We start from the raw sequence: 25148 nt of genomic DNA, 5'->3' as shown, positions 1-25148 counted from the left end.
TCTGTCAGTGTGATCATGTGATGTATCTGACCCCAGGAATGTGTCAATAAAGTTTCCCCTTCCTGGAACAATGAATTCACGGTGTTCTTATTTCAATTTCCAGGAGTGTATTAGAAAAATAAAGTTTTTGTGGCAGCACTCCCAAAATTTAACAGACGTATTATTTATTGCTCTATGAAAACATCCAGATGCGTGTGACAAACATGCCTTATAAAGAGAGAGATATTTTATGTGGGGGAGCTATGGAGACTTTCACTGTAGTGACATTTGCAAAAGGTTAGAAATGTTACATCTTTCTTGGAAGAAAGAGCGTGTTGTAGTAATGGGGTATGTGGAGCACGTTTCTTGATTTGCACAGATAGCTATTGACTAATCGACATAGTGATCCTGATTACAGTGTATGAATTGATTCCATGTTTTTTTATTTTATTGCAGGCTGAAAGGCTGTTGTCTTTTATCCCTCCTGATGGGAACTTCCGTCTTATGTCTTACCACATTGGATCTCAAAATATAGTAGCGATCCCTATATATGTAAGGCATAGTATTTCCTTTAAAGATGTTGGAGGAGGAAGACTGGATCTCACTGTGGGACCAAAACAGACAATTGGTAGAACTGTGAGTAAGGTTTTGTTTATAAGTAATTAATTTTTTTTATTATTAGTGGCCAAACACTGTGTGTGAAGATGTGTAAGTAGCAGGTCATGTTGTGTAAATCTATGCTGCTTAACATTTTATAACTGAGAGAAGAGACTAGACATGTATCCAAATATTTTATTTGTTTATTTTATTTTTTCAATGTTTTGTTGACAAGGAACCAGCAACTTTGTTAAATTTCTTAAAGTTTTTACTAACAATTCTCTTACCAAATCAAAATTCTGACTTGGTAAGAGGCACGTATGGGTTGTGGCATTCATTCTGCAAACATGTATAAAGCATGTGTTGCCACTTTGATGTTTATTATTAAGATCAGGCACTGTTAGTGCAGCCTCGGTAGGCCAGGCTTAAAAATGAACTTTTAAGATTTGAAACTGGTTGCCTAATATAATACTGTAACTGTGACAGAATCATTAATAACTGCTTTAACAAATGATATTTCTTTCGGCAAAACCTTTTACTTATCCTCCTCACATTCTTACATTGCCTGAGGGACGGGGGGAACTGTTACAATAAGAAAGAGAGAACTTAGTTTTCTAAACAGAAATTTAGAGGAAACATTTAATGTACATAGCTGTTCTTCTGTTTTACAGGTCGAGAATGTTGTTATTGAAATTCCAATGCCAAAATCTGTGCTAAACTGTAGTCTTGTTCCTAATCAAGGGAAATATTCCTTTGATCCTGTCAGTAAAGTACTGATGTGGGATATTGGACGTATAGATACATCAAGACTGCCAAATCTCCGAGGCACTGTGAGTTCACTTACACATTATAATTTATTAGTTGTATTTAAACACACACACACACACACACACACACACACACACACACACACACACAAACAAACAAGTGTAAGACATAAAGTAGCTAATTTGCACACAATTTGTGTGTTTAGTTGATTACTGAAAGAGAATGGGCCAATTACTCAGAGGCCTTTTAACACGTCCATTGGCATCGTCCAGGTAAGATTGTTAACTGGAGCACATGACAGTTTTCATTTTTGCTGTGCTGGATTTCTGTTTTGTACATTTGGATACACTTCCAATCTCTCTGATGTAATAAAACTGCAAGTGCCCAACTGCCACAGAACATTTGTGCACTCGTTAGCCTTCTCTCTTTGCCCTTCTCATTCAGCAGTTTATTAGCTTATCAAGAATCCACTTCTGTTGCACTCCATTGTTCCAAACTCCCATTTAGTCAACATCTCACATATTCAAACTATATGATGATCATCATCTAATTCCTTCTTTTTTATCGATTTATAAGGTTTTGCTCTTTCTCATTTTCACATTTTCTTCTTAGCAACTAGGAAAGATGTTGAAAAATCTGTCTATCTTTGTTGCAGATGTTAGCTGTACAGCAATGTTTTCGAATCATAGGTGTTACACAAATTTTCTTGACAGGTTTAGTTTTACTTGTACTACAACTTTTCGTATATGATGTATAAAATCCAGATACTTGGTGTTTAAAAGCTATGAATGATGGGTAAAACGTGTTTGTCCAGACAAGGAAAGTGTTTTTGACGCAAAGGTATCAGGGTAATAATGTGTAGCAAAATTCTGGCTGGGTGAAATGCTGTGTCATGTTATAAAATAAAATGGAATAGATGTGATCTGTCAGCTAACTCAGCGACCTTCCTTTCATTTTACAGTATGACACATCTTTTCAAGCATAAGAATTGTAATAGGCTTAGAAGTGAGTCTTAAGGAAAAGTAACTGGATAATTAATTTCGGTGATATACGAGTGGAAACATCATCAATGTTATTCTTCTTGATGCAATAATTTACCAACAGCCGTATGATTTGTAGAAGTTTATTTTATTTTATGAACTTCTATGTGCTGCTACCAGTTTCGGCATTACATTGATGCCATCTTCAGGCCCCACTTGTCATAGTCGTAAAGTCGCTATACACGGAAGGAGCCATATAGCTGGATCCGTGACTGTGACGAGTGGGGCCTGAAAATGGCATCAGTGTAATGCCGAAACTGGTAGCAGCACATGGAAGTTCATAAAATAAAATAAACTTCTACAAATCATAAGGCTGTTGGTAAATTATTACATCAAGAAGTTCATGCCAGCTGTCATCCCACGATCCATAATGGATCAACGAAGATTCGATGTTATTCAGTCTGCGTATTGAGCAAACAGTAAAGGAAACAAAAGAAAAATTTGTAGTAGCTATTAAAGTCCAAGGAGAGAGCTTTTATACTCAACAGTACATGGGAGATCTTCAAAGTAGATTTTTTCATGATTTTGCAAAAAGTGCTTTGCCCTTCTGTAGGGTATTGATATAAGGGTACGACTTGAAATCATGTAAGTGTGAAGAAAATGGGAAAGGGCAGTGCAGTCCCTGAGGTCACCTTGCCTATCTAGCCAGTACTTTGAATTACTACTATTAAAGGAACACTCAATCTTATGAAGGAAAAAGTCTTTCTGCAGTTTCCTATATTACAAGAAAATATAATTTTGAGACATTCGTCAAATTTTCGATCTGACTGTGTGACATTCGTGACAAATTGTACTGAAAGCCCAGTGTACGTATTGACACGAGTTGTATATTTGAATATAATGTGAAGACAAAAGTGTTCCTTGATTTTATGTAAAGAATGAATCAATTGGGGTTGGGGGGGGGGGGGGGGGGGCAGAAGATGGTGCCTCATTTTCAGAGATGGCTAAACTTAAGTGAAAGAGAGATTGCTGTCAAACAGTAGAAGATGTGAAAAAGTTGATAGTTGACAGACACGCTGGGACAGCCGATCAGCCACAGTTAACCAAGAAACATATATGTGGTACCTTACATTGGACACTTGTGTATGTGACTTATTACGAAAGGCACCCACTGTGTCACCCACACCTCAAATAAGCTCAGTAGTGAAAACAACTGTCCAATTCAAAAAATTGTGTGAGTAGGACGGGTTTCACTAGACATGGCCTGCACCTCAACAGGTATGGGAAGGGGAGGTTGGCAAAGCTTATAGGTGACAGCATAGGTGGGGTTGGTGGGATCACTCATGGGAAAATTCCTGCAGTAGTGGGTGTTAGAGCTGCACCTTTTATAGATTGAAGTCAGCTGATAGGTATTCCTGCTTAAGGGAAGTCTCTCTAACAAAGAAACCACTTTCTACAAAGCTTGGGTATCCGATTAATGAGGGAATTAGTATATTTCATCAAAATATACAAGGTATTAGAGATAAAGTTAGTGAACTGCTTATAGATGTTGACTCTGAAATTATTGGTATATCTGAACACTTCTTAAATAAGGAGATAATTCAGAGGCTTCCTTTACCAGGATACAGGTTGGCTGGCAGCTTTTCTAGGAGCTCTTTGCGGTGTGGGGGAGTAGCCATGTATGTGAAAAATGGTATCCCATTTGAGTCAATTGATGTTTCAAAGTACTGCACTGAAAAGGTGTTTGAATGTTGTGCAGGTGTGGTTAAATTTAGTGGAGCTAAACTTCTTACCGTTGTTATTTATAGATCCCCAGACTCCGATTTCACAACATTTTTGCTAAAGCTAGAGGAGGTTCTTGGTTCACTTTATAGGAAATACAAAAAGTTAGTTATATGTGGTGACTTCAATATTAATTGTATAAGTGATTGTGCAAGGAAAAGGATGCTGGTAGACCTCCTTAATTCATATGATCTTATGCAAACCGTATTCTTTCCAACGAGAGTGCAAGGGAACAGTAGAACAACCATAGACAATATTTTTGTTCATTCGTCATTATTAGAAGGGCATTCTGTTAGCAAAAAGGTGAATGGCCTTTCAGATCATGATGCACAAATTTTAAGTCTAAAAGATTTTTGTGCTGCAACACATGTTAAATATAGTTACCAACTTTTTAGGAAAGCTGATCCAGTTGCTGTACAGACTTTTGTAAACCTTATCAAGGAACAAGAGTGGCAAGATGTTTATAGTGCTGATACAGTAGACGATAAATATAATGCTTTCCTCAAGACTTTTCTCGTGCTCTTTGAAAGTTGCTTTCCATTAGAACGTTCAAAACAGGGTACTAGCACAAACAGGCAGTCTGGGTGGCTGACTAAAGGGATAAGAATATCTTGTAGAACAAAGTGGCAATTATATCAAAACGTTAGAAACAGTCAAAATCTAAATGCAGCAGCCCATTACAAACAGTATTGTAAGGTGCTTAAAGAAGTTATTAGGTAGGCAAAAAGTATGTGGTATGCAGATAGAATAGCTAAGTCTCAGGATAAAATTAAAACCATATGGTCAGTCATAAAGGAAGTGGCTGGTCTGCAGAGACAGGTCGAGAATATAGAATCGGTGCGTAGTGGGGATGTCCGTGTTACTGATAAGTCGCATATATGTACAGTACGTAATAATCACTTTCTGAATATAGCAGGTGAACTAAATAGAAACCTAGTCCCAACAGGGAATCATATAGCGCTCTTAGAAAAAAGTGTTCCGAGACTGTTACCTGAAATGCTCCTCCATGATACTGACAAGAGGGAGATTGAGTTAATAATTAAATCACTAAAGACCAAGAACTCTCATGGATATGACGGAGTATCTAGCAGAATACTGAAGTATTGTTCCACGTATGTTAGCTCAGTACTTAGCCATATCTGTAACTTTTCCTTTAGGAGCGGTCGGTTTCCTGACCGATTAAAGTACTCGGTAGAGAAGCCACTTTATAAAAAGGGAGACAGGGATAATGTTGACAATTATAGACCTATTTCTATGCCATCTGTGTTTGCTAAAGTTATCGAGAGGGTTGTATATACAAGGTTACTGGAGCATTTAAATTCACATAATTTGCTGTCGAATGTACAGTTTGGTTTTAGAAATGGCTTAACAACTGAAAATGCTATATTCTCTTTTCTCTGTGAGGTTTTGGACGGATTAAATAAAAGGTTGCGAACGTTAGGTGTTTTCTTTGATTTAACGAAGGCTTTTGACTGTGTTGACCACAAAATATTACTGCAGAAGTTGGAACATTATGGAGTAAGGGGAGTAGCTTACAATTGGTTCGCCTCCTACTTTAAGAACAGAGAGCAGAAGGTAATCCTCCGCAATATTGAGAGTGGTAATGATGTTCGGTCCCAATGGGGCACTGTTAAATGGGGCGTTCCCCAAGGGTCGGTGCTGGGGCCACTGCTGTTCCTTATTTATGTAAATGATATGCCTTCTAGTATTACAGGTGATTCAAAAATATTTCTGTTTGCTGACGACACCACCTTAGTAGTGAAGGATCTTGTGTGTAATATTGAAACATTATCAAATAATGTAGTTCATGATATAAGTTCGTGGCTTGTGGAAAATAATTTGATGCTAAATCACAGTAAGACTCAGTTTTTACAGTTTCTAACCCACAATTCAACAAGAACTGACATTTTAATCAGACAGAATGGGCATGTTATAAGCGAGACGAAACAGTTCAAGTTCCTAGGCGTACGGATAGATAGTAAGCTGTTGTGGAAAGCCCATGTTCAGGATCTTGTTCAGAAACTAAATGCCGCTTTATTTACCATTAGAACAGTATCTGAAATAAGTGACATTTCAACACGAAAAGTAGTATACTTCGCATATTTTCATACGCTTATGTCGTATGGTATTATTTTTTGGGGTAATTCTTCTGATTCAAAAAGGGTATTTTTGGCTCAAAAACGGGCTGTTCGAGCTATGTATGGTGTAAGTTCGAAAACCTCTTGTCGACCCCTATTCAATAGTCGGGGAATTTTGACATTGCCCTCACAGTATGTATTTTCTTTAATGTCGTTTGTTGTTAGCAATATTAGCTTATTCCCAAGAGTTAGCAGCTTTCACTCAGTTAATACTAGGCAGAAATCAAATCTGCATGTGGAATGCACTTCCTTGACTCTTGTGCAGAAAGGAGTGCAGTATTCTGCTGCATCCATTTTCAATAAGCTACCACAAGAACTCAAAAATCTTAGCAGTAGCCCAAACACTTTTAAGTCTAAACTGAAGAGTTTCCTCATGGCTCACTCCTTCTATTCTGTCGAGGAGCTCCTGGAAGAGATAAAAAATTAAGCAAATTCCAGTGTTACATTCTTGATTTTCTTTATTTAAACTAACGACTTGTCGCCTGAATATGTTTCTTATATTTCATTTTATCTGTTTCTACAATCGTGTTATAATTTCATGTATTGACTCGTTCCATGACCATGGAGACTTCTCCTAAATGTGGTCCCACGGAACAATAAATAAATAAATAAATAAATAAATAAATAAAAATTGTGGTGTCAAGATTTCTACTTCATCCTACAAATGGAAGTGTAAAAGTTTGGAGTAAATTTAACGGTAGTGACTTCTCGTGAATATTGCCCTGGCTGTTGACAATGAGTGAATAGTGCCGCCATGTACATTTTCCTAGTATGTCTATCTGTGGTACAGTATACCCTGCTTCTACATTCCCAGAATTAACATTTTCACACCATTTATGACTTTACCACTCCCATTAAACTTCCTTTGTTCAAAATGGTAATTCACACCTAATTTTGCATTAACATATTTATAATGTTCCTGATTTACGCTTTATGAAAAAAAAAATGTTTGTGGGGAAAGAATATGACATAAGTGAGGTAAAATGATGCTGGCTTTCAAGTAATGTTTACAGATGTTATGTGGTTAAGTTTCTTGACAGTAGCACACACTGTTCAGCAGATCTGAATTGGTAAAAGTCTTAAGAGTTACTGTTTTATCTTCTGCTGCTGCCCAGCTCTACTCGGGATGGTGGCTGATGGGGCTAACTTAGTGCCTTCGGATAAAGGTATCATGACTAGTCACAACCGTTTCCAAACTATCCCTACTGTGCACTCGCAGCTTCACGATTGCTGTGATCTTTGTGAAACCTTTACATTAACTCGAATGCAAATGTGCGCATACTTTGCATGTTTTGTTATTTGGTCACTTGTGACACCATTGCTCTCTTTGCGTTGCCCGATTGTTTTCGGTTTAAACAGCAAAATTTTGTATTTTTAATATTTGGCAAGACATGTTTCAAGAATTTAATCTCACCATCCAGTGCAAATGTTTATGTAAGTAGTTTTTGTGATGTTTTACCTTCAAACAACGTGGGTGACAGGTTGTGTATGTGGTTTTCTGGCTAATGTAGGACACACAGTAATTTTTAACCTCAAAAAGACAACTACAGTGCAATAAATGCAATACACCACATACGGAAACACCACAAAAATTCTTACGTAAATATTTATGCTTGAGAATGAGAATAAATTCTCAAAACACATTATGCTAAGGTTAAAAAAATATGTAACTGGTGCAGTGTTTTATTATTTAAATAATGGATGACAGTTACATGTTTTCCAAAAATGATAATATGTAGGAAATTACGTCACATGACTGTATTTCCCAGACAGTTACCTGTTCTGGTTACATTAGCAGCTAAACATATTAAAAAAAAACTCTCAATCTTTTTTCAATAATAAAAAAAGTCCCAGGTGAGTATTTTGATGCCTATCATGTACGTAATTATACATAATAAATTGCAAAAATGAAAGGGGAAATCCTATATGTAACTTCCGCCACTTAAGATGTGATTTCCCATATTTTACATTTTCCCACACCATTTTTGTAAAGTTCCCTGAAAAATGTAAAAGAAGGGCTTCACTGTGTATGTAACCAGTACACAGCTGGTATCCAGAGTTGTGGTCTTCTGGATCGGTTGAGTAAGACTGGTTTTTTTCCCCCAATTGCAGTACCATCTGCTGAGATGACAGTGCATGTACTCATGACAAAAATGGTGCAGTAGTTCTTTGAGAAACTCAGTACTCATGTTCAATGATGTGCACGACACTCCATCCTGCACAGACAGAATGCTGTATGGAATTTGTGAGATTTTGTAGAACAGGTCCTCAATCGCTTGAACATCATGCTTCCAAATCAACATTGCTGCATTGTGTGTAGCATTGTGGGCCGCACCACATAATTCTACTACTATCAGTGTTTCATTATAATATTCTCACATCAGACTGATGATGCTATACAAAAGGCGAACATAACTAAGAATAATATGTGGATGGCGATAATCAGTAACTGTGGAGCATAGTGCTACCTTTTAATCTTTCACAAGTAAATAGTAAATAGTACTGTGACATCTTTGCATTAATAGCAGGCATGCCATCACTGAGTGGCCTTGTGCATACACTAAGGTGACAAAATTTATGGCATAGTGATATGCGCATCTACAGATAGTGGTATCACCTACACAAGGTATAAAAGGGCAGTGCATTGGTGGAGATATCATTTTTACTCAGGAGTTTCATGTGAAAAGATTTCCGATGTGATTGTGGCTGCACGAAGGGAATGAACAGCCTCGAACACGGAATGGCAGTTTGAGTTAGAGGCATGTGACATTTCATTTTATAAATCATTAGGGAAATCAACATTCAAAGATCCATAGTGTCAAGAGTATGCTGAGAATACCAAATTTCAGGCATCTCCTCTCACCACGTACAACACAGTGGCCGATGGCCTTCACTTAATGACCGAGAACAACAGCATTTGCATAAAGTTATCAGTACCAACAGACAGGCAACACTTTGTGAAGTGAATGTGGAACACACGACAAACATACCCATGAGGGCAGTATGACGAAATTTGGCATTAGTGGGCTATGGCAGCAGACGACTAACGCGAGTGCTTTTGGTAACAGCACAACATTCCCTGCAGCACTTCTCCTGGGGTCATGACCATATCGGTTGGCCCCTAGATGACTGGAAAATGTTGGCTTTGTCAGATGCATCCCTATTTTAGCTGGTAAGACCTGATAGCAGGGTTTGAATGTGTCACAGACACCATGAAACCATGGATCCAAGTTGTCAACGAGGCACTGTGCGTGCACTGATGATGGCTCCAAAATGGTGTTGGCTGTGTTCACATGGAATGGAGTGGGTCATCTGGTCTAACCGAACCAATCATTGGCTCGAAATGATTATGTTTGGCTGCAAATGGTCTCCGAGTAGCCATTCATGGATTTCATGTTCCTAAACAACTATGGATTTTTGTGGATGATGGTGCACCATGTCACTGGGTCACAATCATTCACGATTGATTTGAAGAACATTATGGACAATTTAAGTACTCAACATGAATCCCATTTAATGTTTAAGGGACATAATGGAGGGGTTAGTTTGTGCACAAAATCCTGCACTGGCAACACTTTTGCAATTATGGACAGCTATAGAGGCAGCACGGCTCACTATTTTTGAAGGTGACTTTAAATGACTTGTTGAATCCTTGCCACATCAAGTTTTTGCACTCTGCCAGGCAAAAGGAGGTTTGACATGACTTTTGTCATGTTATTGTAAGTGTGAGATTAGCAAGCCAACAGTTCAGGGTCTGAGACCTGCTAATCTCTAATTTTTATTTCTTTTTGTCACTAATAATTTATTTCATCTTTGTATATATTCCATGCAAGTGAAAAATGCCAAGTTACCCTGTGCTTGGGATTCCATATTATATTGGTGGAGGACCCTCTTACAACTTGCTGTATAACTCAGTTCATGAGGAATGCAAGAGTGTGCTGCTTCCCGTTATAGTGCTTTGCTAGTGAAACCGGCCTTTGCTTTTAAGTTCAGCATTACCTTTCTTTATAATTCAGTTTTGTTATACCGACATGTCATAGTTACATATTTATGTGCACAATATTTGGAAGATGCTTTGAAGCCATTGATGATGAAGCAGAAGTGTGTGTAATATACTGTCAGAATATTTATAGTTAAATTCCTGATTTATCTGCAATCCTTTTTGTTAACATTGCCATAAATAACAAGCCTATGATCTTTTCAAATTTCAGATCAATTTGCAGTCAGGTGCTCCTGCCGTAGAATCAAATCCCTCAATAAATGTAAGTAATCAGTAGTTTTCACATAAATGTAGTTCCAGTTTTCATATAGCTCATTGTGAATGCAGTTCATCATCAGCTGCTTTGTTTTATGCTGTGAGTGTGTAAAAGATAATGAGCAGATTTGTATCGCATATAATCTTTCTGCTTGTGTAAAGTAATGATATGCATGTGTGTATTAGGCCTTTCTTACGATTTGAATATATTTTGTTTCTTTAGTTCTTAGATGCTGCCTTTCTCATTTATTCCCATTTAAGCATTTTTTCCCCCATTATAAAGCTTTTGCTGTTCACTTAGGCTGCTGCTAATATTCCTTAGTGATCAATCAATCTTGACTGACAGTTGTAAATTAATAAATTAATTATCTGTGTTCATAAATGAAGTGGCTATTGAAATGGATGATGCAGCTGCAAGGACAGTAAATAATCATTTAAATTCAGTTCCCCAAATTTTAATTAACTTTGCTGACTAAGAAACTTGTTTAAGATGACTACATAGATTTTATACAGATGTATCCATTGTTTTAAACTAAAATGCTAAATATAAATGAAAGTCATATGTATTAGCATTATAGCCTCTTTTTTATGACAGTCCTATCTTTGACCCATGTCCCCTGCACACTAAAGTAGGAGATGATGTGCAAAAGAGTCCACCCATTTGCTCAACTGTAATTTTCAACGCCAACAGCTGCAGCTGTGACAGATGCTGGGTCCAGCCGCGGATTTCCACTTCAGAGAGGATTGATGCTACATGCCCCCTAGAGGCCCAGTCTCTTCAGTAACAGCGTTGAGTTGAAGTGGGGAGGGGTCTATTGTCAGGCTGCGGTTGCTCAAAGAAATATCATTATTCACCATAAATTTTATTGAAGAACAAACTGCCACAAATGTAGCACACTTTGCAGTGGCAATGTCCTCCCCCCTCCCCAAGCAGTATAGTTTCTGTTTCTGAACTTGAGCACCATGTGCGTGTAATTGATGTTGTCTCCGGTTGCCACCTTCGTGGGCAAACCAGGTAAAAATTTCCACACTTTACTACAAACATAGCTGAGAAACTTGGCGTTGCCAGGGTTTTTATTTATTCTAATCTAATCTTCTATTATCTGTCGCCTTTTCCCTCCTCCCCCTCTGCCCGTCGCCTCCTCCCACTCTGCCCATCGCCTCCTCCCCCTCTGCCCGTCGCCTCCTCCCCCTCTGCCCGTCGCCTCCTCCCCCTCTGCCCGTCGCCTCCTCCCCCTCTGCCCGTCGCCTCCTCCCCCTCTGCCCGTCGCCTCCTCCCCCGTCTATGTGCATATCCCCCCCCCCCCCCCATGGGCCTCACGGTTGTTTCTTGAGTTTGTGCTTGGCGCACACGGGGCTCTGAGCTATTGCAGCCTATCATCTTTCCACCTCCCTTCTCCCCCTCCTACCTTCCTTTCCCCCCTCCACCTTCCCCTTCCACCTCCTACCTCCCTTTCCAGCCTCCCCCTCCTCCTCCCCTTCCCCCTCCCCTTCCCCCTCCCCCTCCCCCTCCTCCTCCCCCTCCTCCTCCCCCTCCCCCTCCTCCTCCTCCCCCTCCTCCTCCTCCCCCTCCTCCTCCTCCTCCTCCTCCTCCTCCTCCTCCTCATCTCTCTACTACAGTTACCATGCCCTCCACCTCCCCCACAGTTTCCACACCCTCCCCCTCCCCCGTGATGGGGCTCCGCCCTTGGTGTCTCTCAGGCCAGAAGCCTGCTACCACAACTCGGCCACAAGACGCACAGTCTGTGTGTCCCAAGGTTACTCCTTCTCTTTCAGTCTAGGATCTTGCAGAAGCCTGCTCTCCTTCCGTACCCTGCCCTCCTCATCCTCCAAAACAAGAAGAAGAAGAAGAAGGAGAAACATAAGTGCCAGGACAAGGCTCCCCCAGTGTCCTCATAGGTGACATCTCCCCCCATCTGACATTTATTTATGGATGTCACGCCATCCTCGTCGGTGAAGATCTGTAACTTAGTAACAGACCTCCCTTCAGCTTCTTTATGTCTAACCTGGACTCCACCACATGCTCATCCAGGGGAATTACAATGGATATCATTGTCACGTACTGGAAATACAACACTGTGTTTCCTCTTAATCTGTCTTTCTCTTCAAGAAATGCACTTCCATGATGACCACTCTCCAACATTTGGTTGTTATCAAGCATTCTGTTGGAAACCCTGGAAGCAATAGCGGTATGCATGCAAACGACCCTAACAATCACCATTTGCAGTGTCTACCTCCCTCTAGGTAGGACATTTTCTTATGGTTGACTCCCAGTTTTAACACTCAAGTTCCCGCCCCTGTATCTCCTTCTTGGGGACTCCAGTGCACACCACCCCCTCCGGGGGGAGTGCCACTTTGATGAGTAGGAGTCGTCTAATTGGCCAATTTATTACATACTTTGATTTGTGTCTCTTCTATAATGGTTCCGTTACCCACTTCAGTGCCGCTCACAGCACCTTTTCTGCTGTTGATCTGGCGATTTCTTTGCCTGCTGTCATGACTTCCCTACATTGGTCATCCTTTGATGGCCTTTGTGATAGTGACCACTTTCCGGTGATCCTGTCATTCCTCTGCCACCACCAGGCAGACAGGCCCCCATGTTGCGCATTCTACAGAGCCAATTGGCTTTTGTATACATCGGCTGTGCACTTCAACACCTCTGTCTTGGATTGCATTGATGTGGTCGTGCAGGATTTCTGTGACACTATCCTTCATGCCAATGTCACTGCCACTGCTATCCCCCATGTCCACGGGTCCCTCTCATTGTCGACCAGTACTGTGATGGACCAAGGACGTCGTAGTGCCGTCGAAGAACACTGACAGGTGTTGTAATGATATAAACAACACCCTTCACCGATCAACCTTACCACTTTGAAGTCTGTCTATGCTGAGACCAACAACCTTACTAAGCAGAGTAAAAAGCAATGTAGGGAGCATTGTGTTTGCTACCTCCAAGCTCAATAGCCTTTTGGGCCACCAGTGAAAATCAGCTGTCCATGGTCTTATCCTACAGTGTGTTCTGTGTACTGATCTGTAAGTCTTTGCAGAACACCTTGCAACACATTTTGCGACAACATCAGAGTCTTCTTGCTATCCTGCTACCTTTCCCCAGCAAAAATGATGTGCTGAAGAAATCCCCCTCCGTTTCAACCCCCAAGAAGCTGAAACCTATAATGAACCCTTCATTGAATGGGAATTCTTGCAGGCCGCTGGGCCGAATTCCATCCACAACCAGATGATCCAGCACTTGGAAGTTAGACAGAGGCAACATCTGCTCAGGGTCTTCAACCACATTTGGCCCACAGGTGCCTTCCCCTTGCAATGGCGAGACAGCATAGTTGTCCCTGTCATTAAGCCTGAGGAGACTCTAATGTCTCTTGACAGCTACTGACCGATTACTTCGTAAACTGCTCTAGAGGCTGATTAGCTTCCGGTTGTGTTGGATACTCAAATCTCAGGGCCTTTTGTCCCCATATCAGTGTGGTTCCCAGGAAGAATGGTCTGCAACTGACTATTTACTCGGATTGAAAACAGCAATCAGATGAGCTTTTACTAACCGCTGACACCTTGTCGCAGTCTTCTTTGACCTACATAAGGCATACGACATGGCTTGGCGCTATCACATTTTAGTTACTGTCCATGACTTGGGCTTTTGCAGCCCCATCCCCATTTTTGTCTACGAGTTTTTATCCCACTGGCTCTTTCGGGTTTGAGTTAGCACCTCACACAGCACCCCTTGGACCCAGGAGAAAAATACAATATTATTCTTTTTCTGGTCAGTGTGGTAAAATTTTGTAATTGTGATTTTGTTTTCATATGAGAGGACTCTCAGTTGGTTTGAAAAAAAAGTTAATATATTCTTTCAAGTTAGATTTGAACCAGCAATCTATGGACATCCTCTTTTATAATTTGATGGTCCACGACTAACAATTGAGCTACCAAATAATTTAAGTAAAAATGGGTAAAATGACAATTTTCACTAAGAATTCCATTTGAATGACGCTATCCTTCCTTGTAACAGTGGGAAAGCGTATGTTGGAGGTAAATTAATGTTAACTTCACAGTGAAAAACTTTATTTAATGAAGCTAGCAACTCATACGTTGACATGGTGGCAATTTGCTGGTACATTGCGATCACATTTTACGCATCTTCTCATTCTTTGGAACACTCAAAAACAAATTTTTAGGAGTGTTTATAGATGTATTTGTACAGTACAGTACTAAACACCATTCATAACCCATTTTCCGAAAAATAAATTCCAAAACAAGATGGCACTGTGAATTAACATTACGACAGTAGGAGCAGTGAGCTAGCCATTGGCGTTGCAGGCGTCGTGACTCAAATGGAGCGTTTTTATGGGCTATCAAATTATATGAATTTCATTTCTGTTTTTATAAAAGAATATTGAAATTCACGAGGAAAATACAATTAGGAACATAAATTGACATAATTATTCATTTATGAGAGTTTCCAGAAAATAGTTATGGGACACGGGTTTCTGACTAAGTAAGGCATGGAAACCCGTACTTACCTCAATCAAAGAAAATCATAACATCCGTACATGAGATGCAATCCAGACAGTGACCAGCAGATAACTAAGGCTCTCCACCACACCGCCACAGCCGCACTTCCCCCCGCCACTGAGCACAGTGTGAAACTTGTGAGGCCAGAATTCTGGACCTACAGGTATATATACTGGTAGTGCACTGCAGACCCCCTCATTCCATCAGTACCACATGATGATGGCAGAATGGTTGTTCACTGCAATATCATGGAACTCCAACGATTGCCTCCGGCAGTACACCCGAGAACCTTGGAAGCATCATATATGCCGGGAAAGCCTCATATCATGTATAAACTGATATGGTTTAGTTTTCTAAACCTGAACACTGTGTATTAATTAAAAGCTCATATCACTTCCCAATCCTGGCTACAGCTCCGAGGGGGTGTACAAAGACAGGGTGACTGCAGCATTGGCAGACCACTTGCTACACATCCAAGCCACAGGCTTGTCATGACTTATGTGGTTGAAAATGCTTCTTCTGAAAAACATGTACACATGGAGCTGTTGCAAATACTTGTCAATTTTAGTCAAAGGCATCTCAGTCTGGTGGCAACCACGTACAAGGGAGGGTATACGCCGGTTGTTGGGGCAACATGGTTCTGTAAACAGCCGCCATGAAACTTGACCTCTGCCAATGGTGAGCTTACTGCTGGCTGGTAAGTCCACTGTTGTGGCCTTAGTGCCTTGCTGCCGGTAGTTCACCTCCAGGCTCACTTCAGCCGCAGCCAGCCTTCTGCCCTGGGGCAGCCATTCAAGGCCAGGGTAGTGCAGTTACCCAACCACCTACACCTTGGTGGGCATACTGATGTGTATGTCTCTGCTTGCAAGATTGGACACCACTGCTGAGGGCTGACTTCCTATACAAGAACAACAGCGGTTCCCGCACCATCCAGTTGCCCTGCCCTGAACTGCAGAGCTGTGCCCAGATGGCACATGGCCCAACAAATATCCAACACATCAGTGTTGCTGTCAAGCCACTGGCGTCACAGCAGGTCATGGACCGTCTGTCATATCAGCACCTTCTCAGTCGTTGCCTACAGCACATGCACAGGGGGCATTGCCACCATGCAGTGCGCTACAAATGTTGTAGTTCGTTGTTCAACAAAATGTGTGACTAATGATTATTTTTCTTTGAGCAACCATTGGTAGTCATCTTAAAACCACCCCCACCTCGGTTCAGCCCAGCTACTGTGGAGTTCATCCATCCCGGGCCTCTGTAGTATGTTACAGCTATTAATTATTTCTCCTCTCTCCATTTTCACAATCTTGCCTCTGCATGGAGTGACATTGCATGTGTCATTCCTGTATTAGTTCCCTTCTTGACACTGTAGGCAGGTAGCTGCACTAACATTTCTAACACTCACAAATATGACCTTGCTAATTGCACTGCCCATTGACATACGGAAGTACAAACTGGATTGCATGAGCATGAAAAAACATTTTAAGCTGTCAATGTAAATCACTCATAACTTCTGAATGTGTGTGTGTGTGTGTGTGTGTGTGTGTGTGTGTTGAAATTAACATGTTTGGTAAAAACATAATTGTGTGTTTTATTATTTTTCTAGGTTCAGTTCACCATTAATCAGCTAGCTGTTTCTGGTCTCAAAGTTAATCGATTGGATATGTATGGTGAAAAGTACAAACCTTTTAAAGGTGTAAAATATATTACTAAAGCTGGACGTTTCCAAATACGAATGTAAAATTTATGTGACTGTATGACAGTTGACTGGAGTCAGCTGAAGAGTAGTGAGTATAAATTATGATGTATGAACTAAACTCACAAGCAGAGCTAATTGTTTTCTCCAGTACACTATATATTGTTTTGCATACAATACATTGAATATTCAGAATACATGTATTTACACACCACTGTATTGCCTTCTGCTTTTTTTTTGTAAAAGGTGATCTACAGTACAAACAATGGAGTTTATTACCAGTAAGAGAGATATACAGGGTGTCCCTGGAAGAATGGTCAGTATTTGGGGAACTGATAGGAGTGATCATTTGAAGCAAAAAAGTTGAATAAACATAGGCTCCAAAATCCATACCTCAAGAGATATGAGCACTTGGTCATCTTTGTTTCTTGAAACTCATCTCTTCTACTGAACATGGTCTAATTAGCTCTTAAGGTATGCATTTTAGAGCCCATATTTACTGCACAATTTTTTCTTGTTTTGGTCTGTACTACAACCTGCCAAAATATGAAGCAATGTACTTGCAGTAAAAGAGAACTGTCTCACAGCATGTAGTAGTGCTCATAGCTCTTATATTATGCATTCTAGAACTCGTTTTTATTAGACATTCTTGCTTCATATGACCATTCCTGTCAGATCCCTAAATATTTACCATTCCTCCTGGGACACAATGCATATACAACATTCTATTAAGGACACTGCAAGCTATCTTAAGTCTGCGTTTCCAAGCAAAGTTCAGTCCAAACCATATCAAATTCTGTCTGTTACAATTAAAGTCCATCAGAATAACACCCTAGGCAGTATAATAATAGTTGTGTAGTGTACTCCATTATTTGCATTGACATCAGCTTAGGCTGGCCAGCTACTGTGGCCGAGTGGTTCTAGGCACTTTAGTCCAGAACTGCACTGCTGCTACAGTCGCAGGTTCGAATCCTGCCTCGGGCGTGGATGTGTGTGATGTCCTTAGGTTCGTTAGGTTTAAGTAGTTCTAAGTCTTGGGGACTGATGACCTCAGATGTTAAGTCCCATAGTGCTTAAAAGCCATTTGAGCTTAGGCCAGCTTGTATACCAGAGTCTGGCATGTTTCTGCCAGGGCGCATGCCTGAGGATTGGTGCCTTCTGATTAGTGGTAATGTTGCTCCAGCTACTCAGTTTCCATGGTAATGTTGGCTGGTACAGCTAGCTGGGGAGACGAGGAAGGTGGTGTGAGATCTGGAGAGGCCACTACTAGGAAAGGCAACAAGTAGGTGTCCACATACATTGCTGCAGAAGGCTGAGGCAGGACAATGCTTGATGAGGGATAAAAGAGTTGCCAGGAGACCAGACAGTCTGCTGGGGTGGATGGCGTGGGATGGTAAAGACAAAATCGGTTTCAATGATGCCGCAGAAATCAGTGGTGGCACGCTGAGATATACTGAATGGATCTGTGGCAAGCAGAGAGTGCCTTACGCACCCAGATTAGGTGGTGCCCAAAATGACAAGCCCAAACCAATAAGCCAGCCTGGAAGAGAGAAGTGTCAGCTGCAACTTGGGGCAGTGGACACAGCATATCCGAAAGGATACAGTGAAGGCAACCATGAAGTCAGCCTGCTGACGTTGATCAGTGGCCCTGCCAGTTGCTGCAAAGCCAAAGTGGGAAAGGTGGAAATCCAGTCTGAATTTAGATGGAAACCACAAATTCATGTCAACTGAAAGTGAGGTCTCATTGGGAACTGGGACTGTGCGTCCTCATTTGCATGTAACGTCACTTTTGAGTAGTGGGTAGAATAATGGAAGTTAGACAAGTACAGTGTCCTGTGCTGGAGATGATGGGTAGTCCAGTCTGGTATGGAATGCTTGGGGCCAAATGTAGTGAGCAAAGGATGATGATATGTAATGAGATGAAATCTCTGTCTGTAAAGGAATAACTGAAATTCCGAACTGCATAAATAATGGGAAGGGGGCTCCCACACTCTGAGAATAGTGTTGCTGAGAAGCAGGTAAGATCTTGGAAGCATATGCTCTAGGGCACACTGTTCCACCAGGGTATTTACAGCATAGGACTGTGCTGATACCACGGGGAGACATGTCTGTTGCTATCACCAGAAGCAAACTAGGGGTGTACATCTCTAAACATAGTGCTGTCTTAAGGTAGTATTTTAAAGTCTAGAAAGCATGTCAACAACTAGATGACCAGTCCAGATGCATGCCTTGACACCGTAGCTGGTTCAGTGTGTAAGAGAGTTCTGATAGGTTTTCAGTCGATCGATCATAAGAGTTTATCTTTCTGAGAACCACTTGTAAGCCTTCGACATTTATGCGGGCCTGCATCTTGCCACATCGTGATCCTTTGTTAGTTTTAGTCCATTTTTTGAGTGTTTAAACACTAAATATGTTGTATTCAAGTCCTCTTCTTATCCATCTCTAGAACAAAAGCTCAAGGTTCTGAAGATGGTCCTGTGAAGTCGTACCCATGACCAAAATATCATCAAGTTATGCAGCACTGTTGATAATGCCCTATAGTAGTTGATCCATAAAATAGTAAAATATAGTAAGAGCTGAGATATTCCATAAGATCCCCATTATAAATGGTTAAGTCCATGTGGCTTGTTTAGTACAAAGTAAGTTTGTGATGTTGCATCTGTCTCGGTGAGGTCAATTCAACTAAATACAGTGCAGTGGCCAAATTTTACAGTGTGTTCATCTGTGGTCAGTAGAGGATAAGTTTCCACTTCAGCTTTTGCATCTGTTGATACTTTGAAATTGTCACGATGTCTCTAGGTGATGTTGGGTTTATGTACAGTTACCATGGGAGTGGCCCATTGACTACAAAGACTAGGGGTTACAATGTCTCCGTGAATGAACCTATCTGGCTCTAATTTGAGGCCGTCTTTAAGAATCGAAGACACTGGCAGGGCTTTGAAGAAGTGCAGAGCTGCCGCCACTTTAACGATATAAGCTTAGAAATCAGTAATTTGGGCATAAATATCATTTGGGTGGCGATTCTTTTGGAAAACCTGGAATTCTCAGGGAATTAACATTTTACCCAGAAAAATATGGGAAATCTCAGGGAATTTCTGAAATTTGATAAAATCTCAGGGAATCCTGCATTTTTAACCTAGCATTAAATTTCATTGAGTTTTATAAATTACAAATTTTAAAATACTTAATAATTCAAAGTGTGTTAATTGTATAAATATTGTTGCATATAGATTATCAGTGTTTAAAAACTGTGATTAAACTGCAGATTATAGCTGGTATATAGCTCAGCCGAAAGGAAAGAAAAGTCATTATTGTGATATGGTGCTGCCCAGTCACCATTTATTTATCAGTAGCTTGTCGACACCATCGTCATCTTCACACCTGGAATTCTCAGGGAATTATTTTTCCCATGCATTCACTGGGAGACATAAAGATGATATGGCCCCTTCAGATGGCGTGGTGTGCACTGTTTCATGAACTGTAAATCCAAAAATTTGAAGCTGTCCCAGAGACACTGTCCACTATCAAGTCAGCTACTAATGAAAATTTACTGGATGAGTGACTCAGTTAGAAGTAAGTAAAACTAGAAACTTACCTGAAAAAGGCACACAATGACATCCATAGGCCTAAAGATTTGCCTCAACTGTCTGCAATGCTGGTGAACCTAAACATAATTAGATTGGTTTAGCAGTGACACAGAAGCACAGATTTCCAGAAGGAATCTCAAAGGATGCTTGTCAATGAATGCAGCTGAGTAAATTATCTGGGCCACATTTTGAGAAGTCGGCACAATAGATTTCTCACTCACTTGGTTTGCTACATATCTGCATCAGAATTGCTGCAATGTGTCTCTTGCAGGTGTTCTTTTTGTTGTGACTTGGCGAGACAGCCAAGCCACTACGAGAGGAAGCCGAAAGGCACGCGTTTAAGCTCACGCAGGCTGGCGTGAGGTCTGGAACAGTTAAAGGAGTTGAGTCTAGTAAAAAAAAGTACGTAGCTTCTGGAATACTTAACTTTAATCCATAATTGGTGAACATTGGTCTGACGGTACATGCATCACAAGATAAATAGCAATTGATAATGGCGCCTTGCTAGGTCGTAGCAAATGATGTAGCTGAAGGCTATGCTAACTATCGTCTCGGCAAATGAGAGCGTAATTAGTCAGTGAACCATCGCTAGCAAAGTCAGCTGTACAACTGGGGCGAGTGCTAGGACGTCTCTCTAGACCTGCCGTGTGGCGGCGCTCGGTCTGCAATCAGCATACCAATGGGGGCAGGTGTGTGTGTGTGTGTGTGTGTGTGTGTGTGTGTTGAATGAAATGACGTTTACAGCTGAGCAGTGGCATTACAGCTGAGCAGTGGCATTGCTGGTGAAATGGTCCATCACCGCCAGTGTGGTCCTTTACGAGGACAGCTGGGCTGCAGAGTAAGCGTGGGACCTGCCAGGCGGCATGGCATCCTGCGTAAGTGGTGTAAAGAGTGTTAACTGTCATGGTATCTTCTTCTACCAGAAACAAATCTGTGCTTCATGGGCAGTCTTGTGGGCTTCAGCAATTTGCATAACTTGCATCAGAGATGGATCTCATTTTCTCAGTACAATCTCCCCAAAGTTGTACCCATGTTAATATTTCAAATTGCAGTTCCTTCTTAACTGCAGTTGGTCAGCAGCCCAGTTCAGACAATTGATTGGGAACCTTCCTTTGATGTGAGAATTCTAACCTGTCTGCAATAATATGTTTCTTCATTGACAGATGTTCTCACAATAAAGAAAACATTCGAGGTAACTCGAGTTCTGCTCTATTTATTAATGGTTCTACTTTTTGTATTAGTTGATGCAGTGTGGGATTTCCTGACAAGGATGTGACCTTTTGTTTTTCTGTATCAGAAACTGTTGAAAAGCTACAGGCACAGGTGGTGCGGGAGATGTTCCTGCTACATTCGCTAATACTTGCACTGCCTTTAATATTGCTACTGTTAGTTCATGATAACCCTGTGTGATATTTTTTAAGAGTTGCTGTAAGTATTTCACAATTGAACAATTTTGTAGCTGAGCAAAAATGCGTGTTTTGAAAGTCCGATTTGCATGCATCACAGGTCGAGAGTCATCATAGATAATACGAAAACACTCATAGTGGACTCTCTGCTGTACTTTTATGTAATTGTCCAGTTACATTCTATTTAATTTAAATGTCACTTTAGAGCTCTTAATATTATATCTGTAAGAATGGATGATGATTAATTTTTTACTGGTATTTAGCTTGATGCATATTGTTCTGTTATTGGATGTTCACAATTATAATTGTTGGCAATGTATTAACTGTAGTATTATCTATATTACAGGTTCTCATACAAGTTGCTAAATTTTCACAGTTGCCCATTTCTGGGAAACTGATGTATCACCTGTGCTGCAGTTGACAAGAAGCAGCTGGTAAAGAAACACATTCTGGACAATAAGACACATGTCGGTGTCAATCTCACAGAAGTGTGTTAATGTCTTCAGATGGGAAAAGACTAAAATTATTATAGCATGGATAATTTGGAAAATATAATTTAATGTAATCTGTGATAAGTACTTAGGTTGAAAAATTCTTGGGCTCTGAGTTTCTGTTGGCCACATACGTAGAAAGGAAGGAAACTGAGTAAAAAAGCAGGTGAGAGCAGGAGGGGGACTGGGTGTGACATGTCGTTGGCTAATTTAGATTAGTATGAACACTGGTCTGGAGATAAAAACTTATTACAGAGTGAATATGTTCAAACATGCAGAGCAGTGTCTGAGAAACTGAATGCTTAATTTTGCTTAATCCTCAGTAAAGTTTGTAGTAGCTTTATTTGTGGAATGCTGTTGGGACCTTGTTTCATGTATAGGTGACACCTCTCTCTTATCCTCATGTGTCTTTGAACTCTGGGAATTACCTTTGGGTGACCTATTATCCATAGTTGTGTATCCTAGTAGTGCCTATTACATTTAAAAAAATTGAATCCTTGAAGTTATCTATACAGTCACAGTTACTATTATTATTATTATTATTATTATTATTATTATTAGGCCAGGATATATTTAAAGACTAATCTCTCCATTATGGATATCCTCCTTCCTATTAGTGAGTGAAACTAAAGCATTTGATCAGAACATTTATGCTGCAGCAATACAATTAATTCTGTTAATTATTTTTATTCTGCCATTCTCTTCAAATTTCATCTCGGCTCATTATATTAACACACTCAACACTCAATATTTTAACATAGTGCTAATGTGTTACCACATTGTAATGTCACAAATGTTCATGAAAATGCTGGATGCTCATGGTGACTGAAATTGAGGGTAAATAATTTCAAACATAATTTTAAATTAATTGAGTGTGAAACTGTACTTGCTGTGAAGTAGTTTCACTAAAAATGGCAGAAAGAAGAATTGCAAGATCACAGAAACAGTTTTACGTAATATTTGTAAATTGTGCAGGTTCTGAAGTCCTAGTGAATGGAGAAATGTGAAGAAATGAATTAAGGGGAGGGGGGGGGGGGGGGGCGGGGCAATGGAGTGCTTACCAGAGTACGTGCATAAAAATTTAGGAAAGTGTTCTTCCCTCAGCTTAGTAGTGTAATGAGGTGGAGAGCAAAAGTCTGTATCACAGAGTTCCTTCACACTACAGTGAACAGTAATATGGGTAATATGCACGTGTGTGTGTGTGTGTGTGTGTGTGTGTGTGTGTGTGTGTGTGTGTGTGTGTGTGTTTGTAAGGTAATATGTTCTTGAGAGATAGAAACCTAGAGAGGCCAGAATATTCATTGCAAGATAATGAACGGCACAATAAGACATAAATGACAAAATATCTTACATGGCAGGTGGCAATTGTGTGATGATGAGAGTGGCTGCCATCAGTCTTGTATGCTGTCCCAACTTTTTGTATGCCAATAGTCTGATATCCAGGCCAATAGACACCATCTGTCTGCAGAGCTGACTAAGGATCAGGTTGTGAGACCATCAGTTGTTTCCAGTGCCATTGTAAGTACTCTCACTAATGATTTACTGTCGAGTTTTTTGTGAGAATGAGAATACGGCAAGGTCATTGGCAACATTATTTCTCAGTCTGTTGTGAATTGTAGACAAAAGATAATATGTCAGTTTCAAAGCTTCCTAACCCACAAATTCTATCCAATAGCCATGTGCTGGCACAGCCACCACCACCACCACCACCACCACCACCACCACCTCCATCAAATCCAACTACTCACCTCTCAAGTTTCACCACTGACTGCTGTGAACTGTTGTATGTTCCTACCTATGCTTACACATATTTTATCATTCAATTCAGTTCCATGTCTTGCAATGCAGTCAGTAAAGACGGCTGCTTACCCTGAGGTGTGAAACAGTGGGTATGCGCATAAAAAAGATAACACTATAGCTCAGCTTTTCAACTACTACTGTCCTGCAGTTTGTAGGGACCAGATGGGAGGGGGGGAGGGGGCAGTGGGAGAGCAAGGTACACAATGCATGTGCAAATGTTTGTCCTTGCTCCTTGTTAGGCCACAAATTTTGTTCATCATTTTATTTGACTATTGTATTTTTGTTGCATATTCAGTCACCATTTTTGAAACACCTTTCATCGTAACCAGATGCTATTGAGGTGGAGGAATTTTAATCTCTCCTACCCATTGTTTATATCTGATCTTCAATATTTCTTATAGAAATCCACAAAATGAGGCATGACTTCTTGTATTACTTTTAGTTTATGAATTGCTGATTATTAGTCATTATTTTATGACATACATCTGGCAGTTTAAAATCAAATGGAATGCAGCTGATTGGATAAAAGTTGAAAAGTTGTAAAAAAATGTGATATAGTAACAGTGTTATTAATGGAACTAAAGAATAAGTCATGTGAGGTAGACTGTGGTAATATTTTTGTATTGCTCTTTCTACCAGTGAGAAATACGTGCTGTCTGCAATTAATAAATGTTAATTTTCTTTAACTGTTGAGTGCACTATACATTATTTCACTCCCTTTTAACAACCTTCAATGGTGATGTTTCTATTACAGCTTTTGGAAAGTGGGTTTGAGTGGATCATTGAGATTAATTTGAATGTAAAAATGATGACTTCTCGGTTCTTTAAGCTCTACTCATTTCTGATTAGTTGCTTATTTATGCTGCCAACTCAGCTTTTATGATCTCTCTCTCTCTCTCTCTCTCTCTCTCTCTCTCTCTCTCTCTCTGTGTGTGTGTGTGTGTGTGTGTGTGTGTGTGTGTGTGTGTGTGTGTGTGTGTGCACATATGTTGGGTGTTGGGAGGAGAGGGTGTTGGTATGTGTATGCACTTAACAGTGCAAAATGGTCTGTCCTTCTACAGTTTCAACCAAATCTTTTACAGCACTGGTATATATTAAATGCAACATGACAGTTTTCCCCTTTAGATTGAGAATGCTGTCAATGG

General features: G+C 40.4%; 1 protein-coding gene across 3 annotated transcripts in view; it reads left to right on the top strand.

Annotated features, from left to right (window-relative positions):
* LOC124721240 (AP-3 complex subunit mu-1) overlaps positions 1-24689 on the top strand; it is a 164236-nt gene extending 139547 nt beyond the window's left edge. For all 3 annotated transcript variants that reach the window (XM_047246098.1, XM_047246099.1, XM_047246100.1), the window contains exons 7-11: positions 436-615; positions 1248-1406; positions 10456-10506; positions 16630-16810; positions 22059-24689. In XM_047246098.1, coding sequence (XP_047102054.1) covers positions 436-615; positions 1248-1406; positions 10456-10506; positions 16630-16764 — 525 coding nt within the window. In that variant the 3' untranslated portion in view covers positions 16765-16810; positions 22059-24689. The remainder of the gene's footprint in view (positions 1-435; positions 616-1247; positions 1407-10455; positions 10507-16629; positions 16811-22058) is intronic.
* The last annotated feature ends 459 nt before the right edge of the window (positions 24690-25148 follow it).

This window comes from Schistocerca piceifrons, chromosome X (assembly GCF_021461385.2).
Source record: "Schistocerca piceifrons isolate TAMUIC-IGC-003096 chromosome X, iqSchPice1.1, whole genome shotgun sequence".
In the NCBI taxonomy this organism is placed as follows: domain Eukaryota; kingdom Metazoa; phylum Arthropoda; class Insecta; order Orthoptera; family Acrididae; genus Schistocerca; species Schistocerca piceifrons.
The sequence above is the reverse complement of the archived record's forward strand: the minus strand, read 5'-3'. Positions and strand labels throughout refer to the sequence as shown.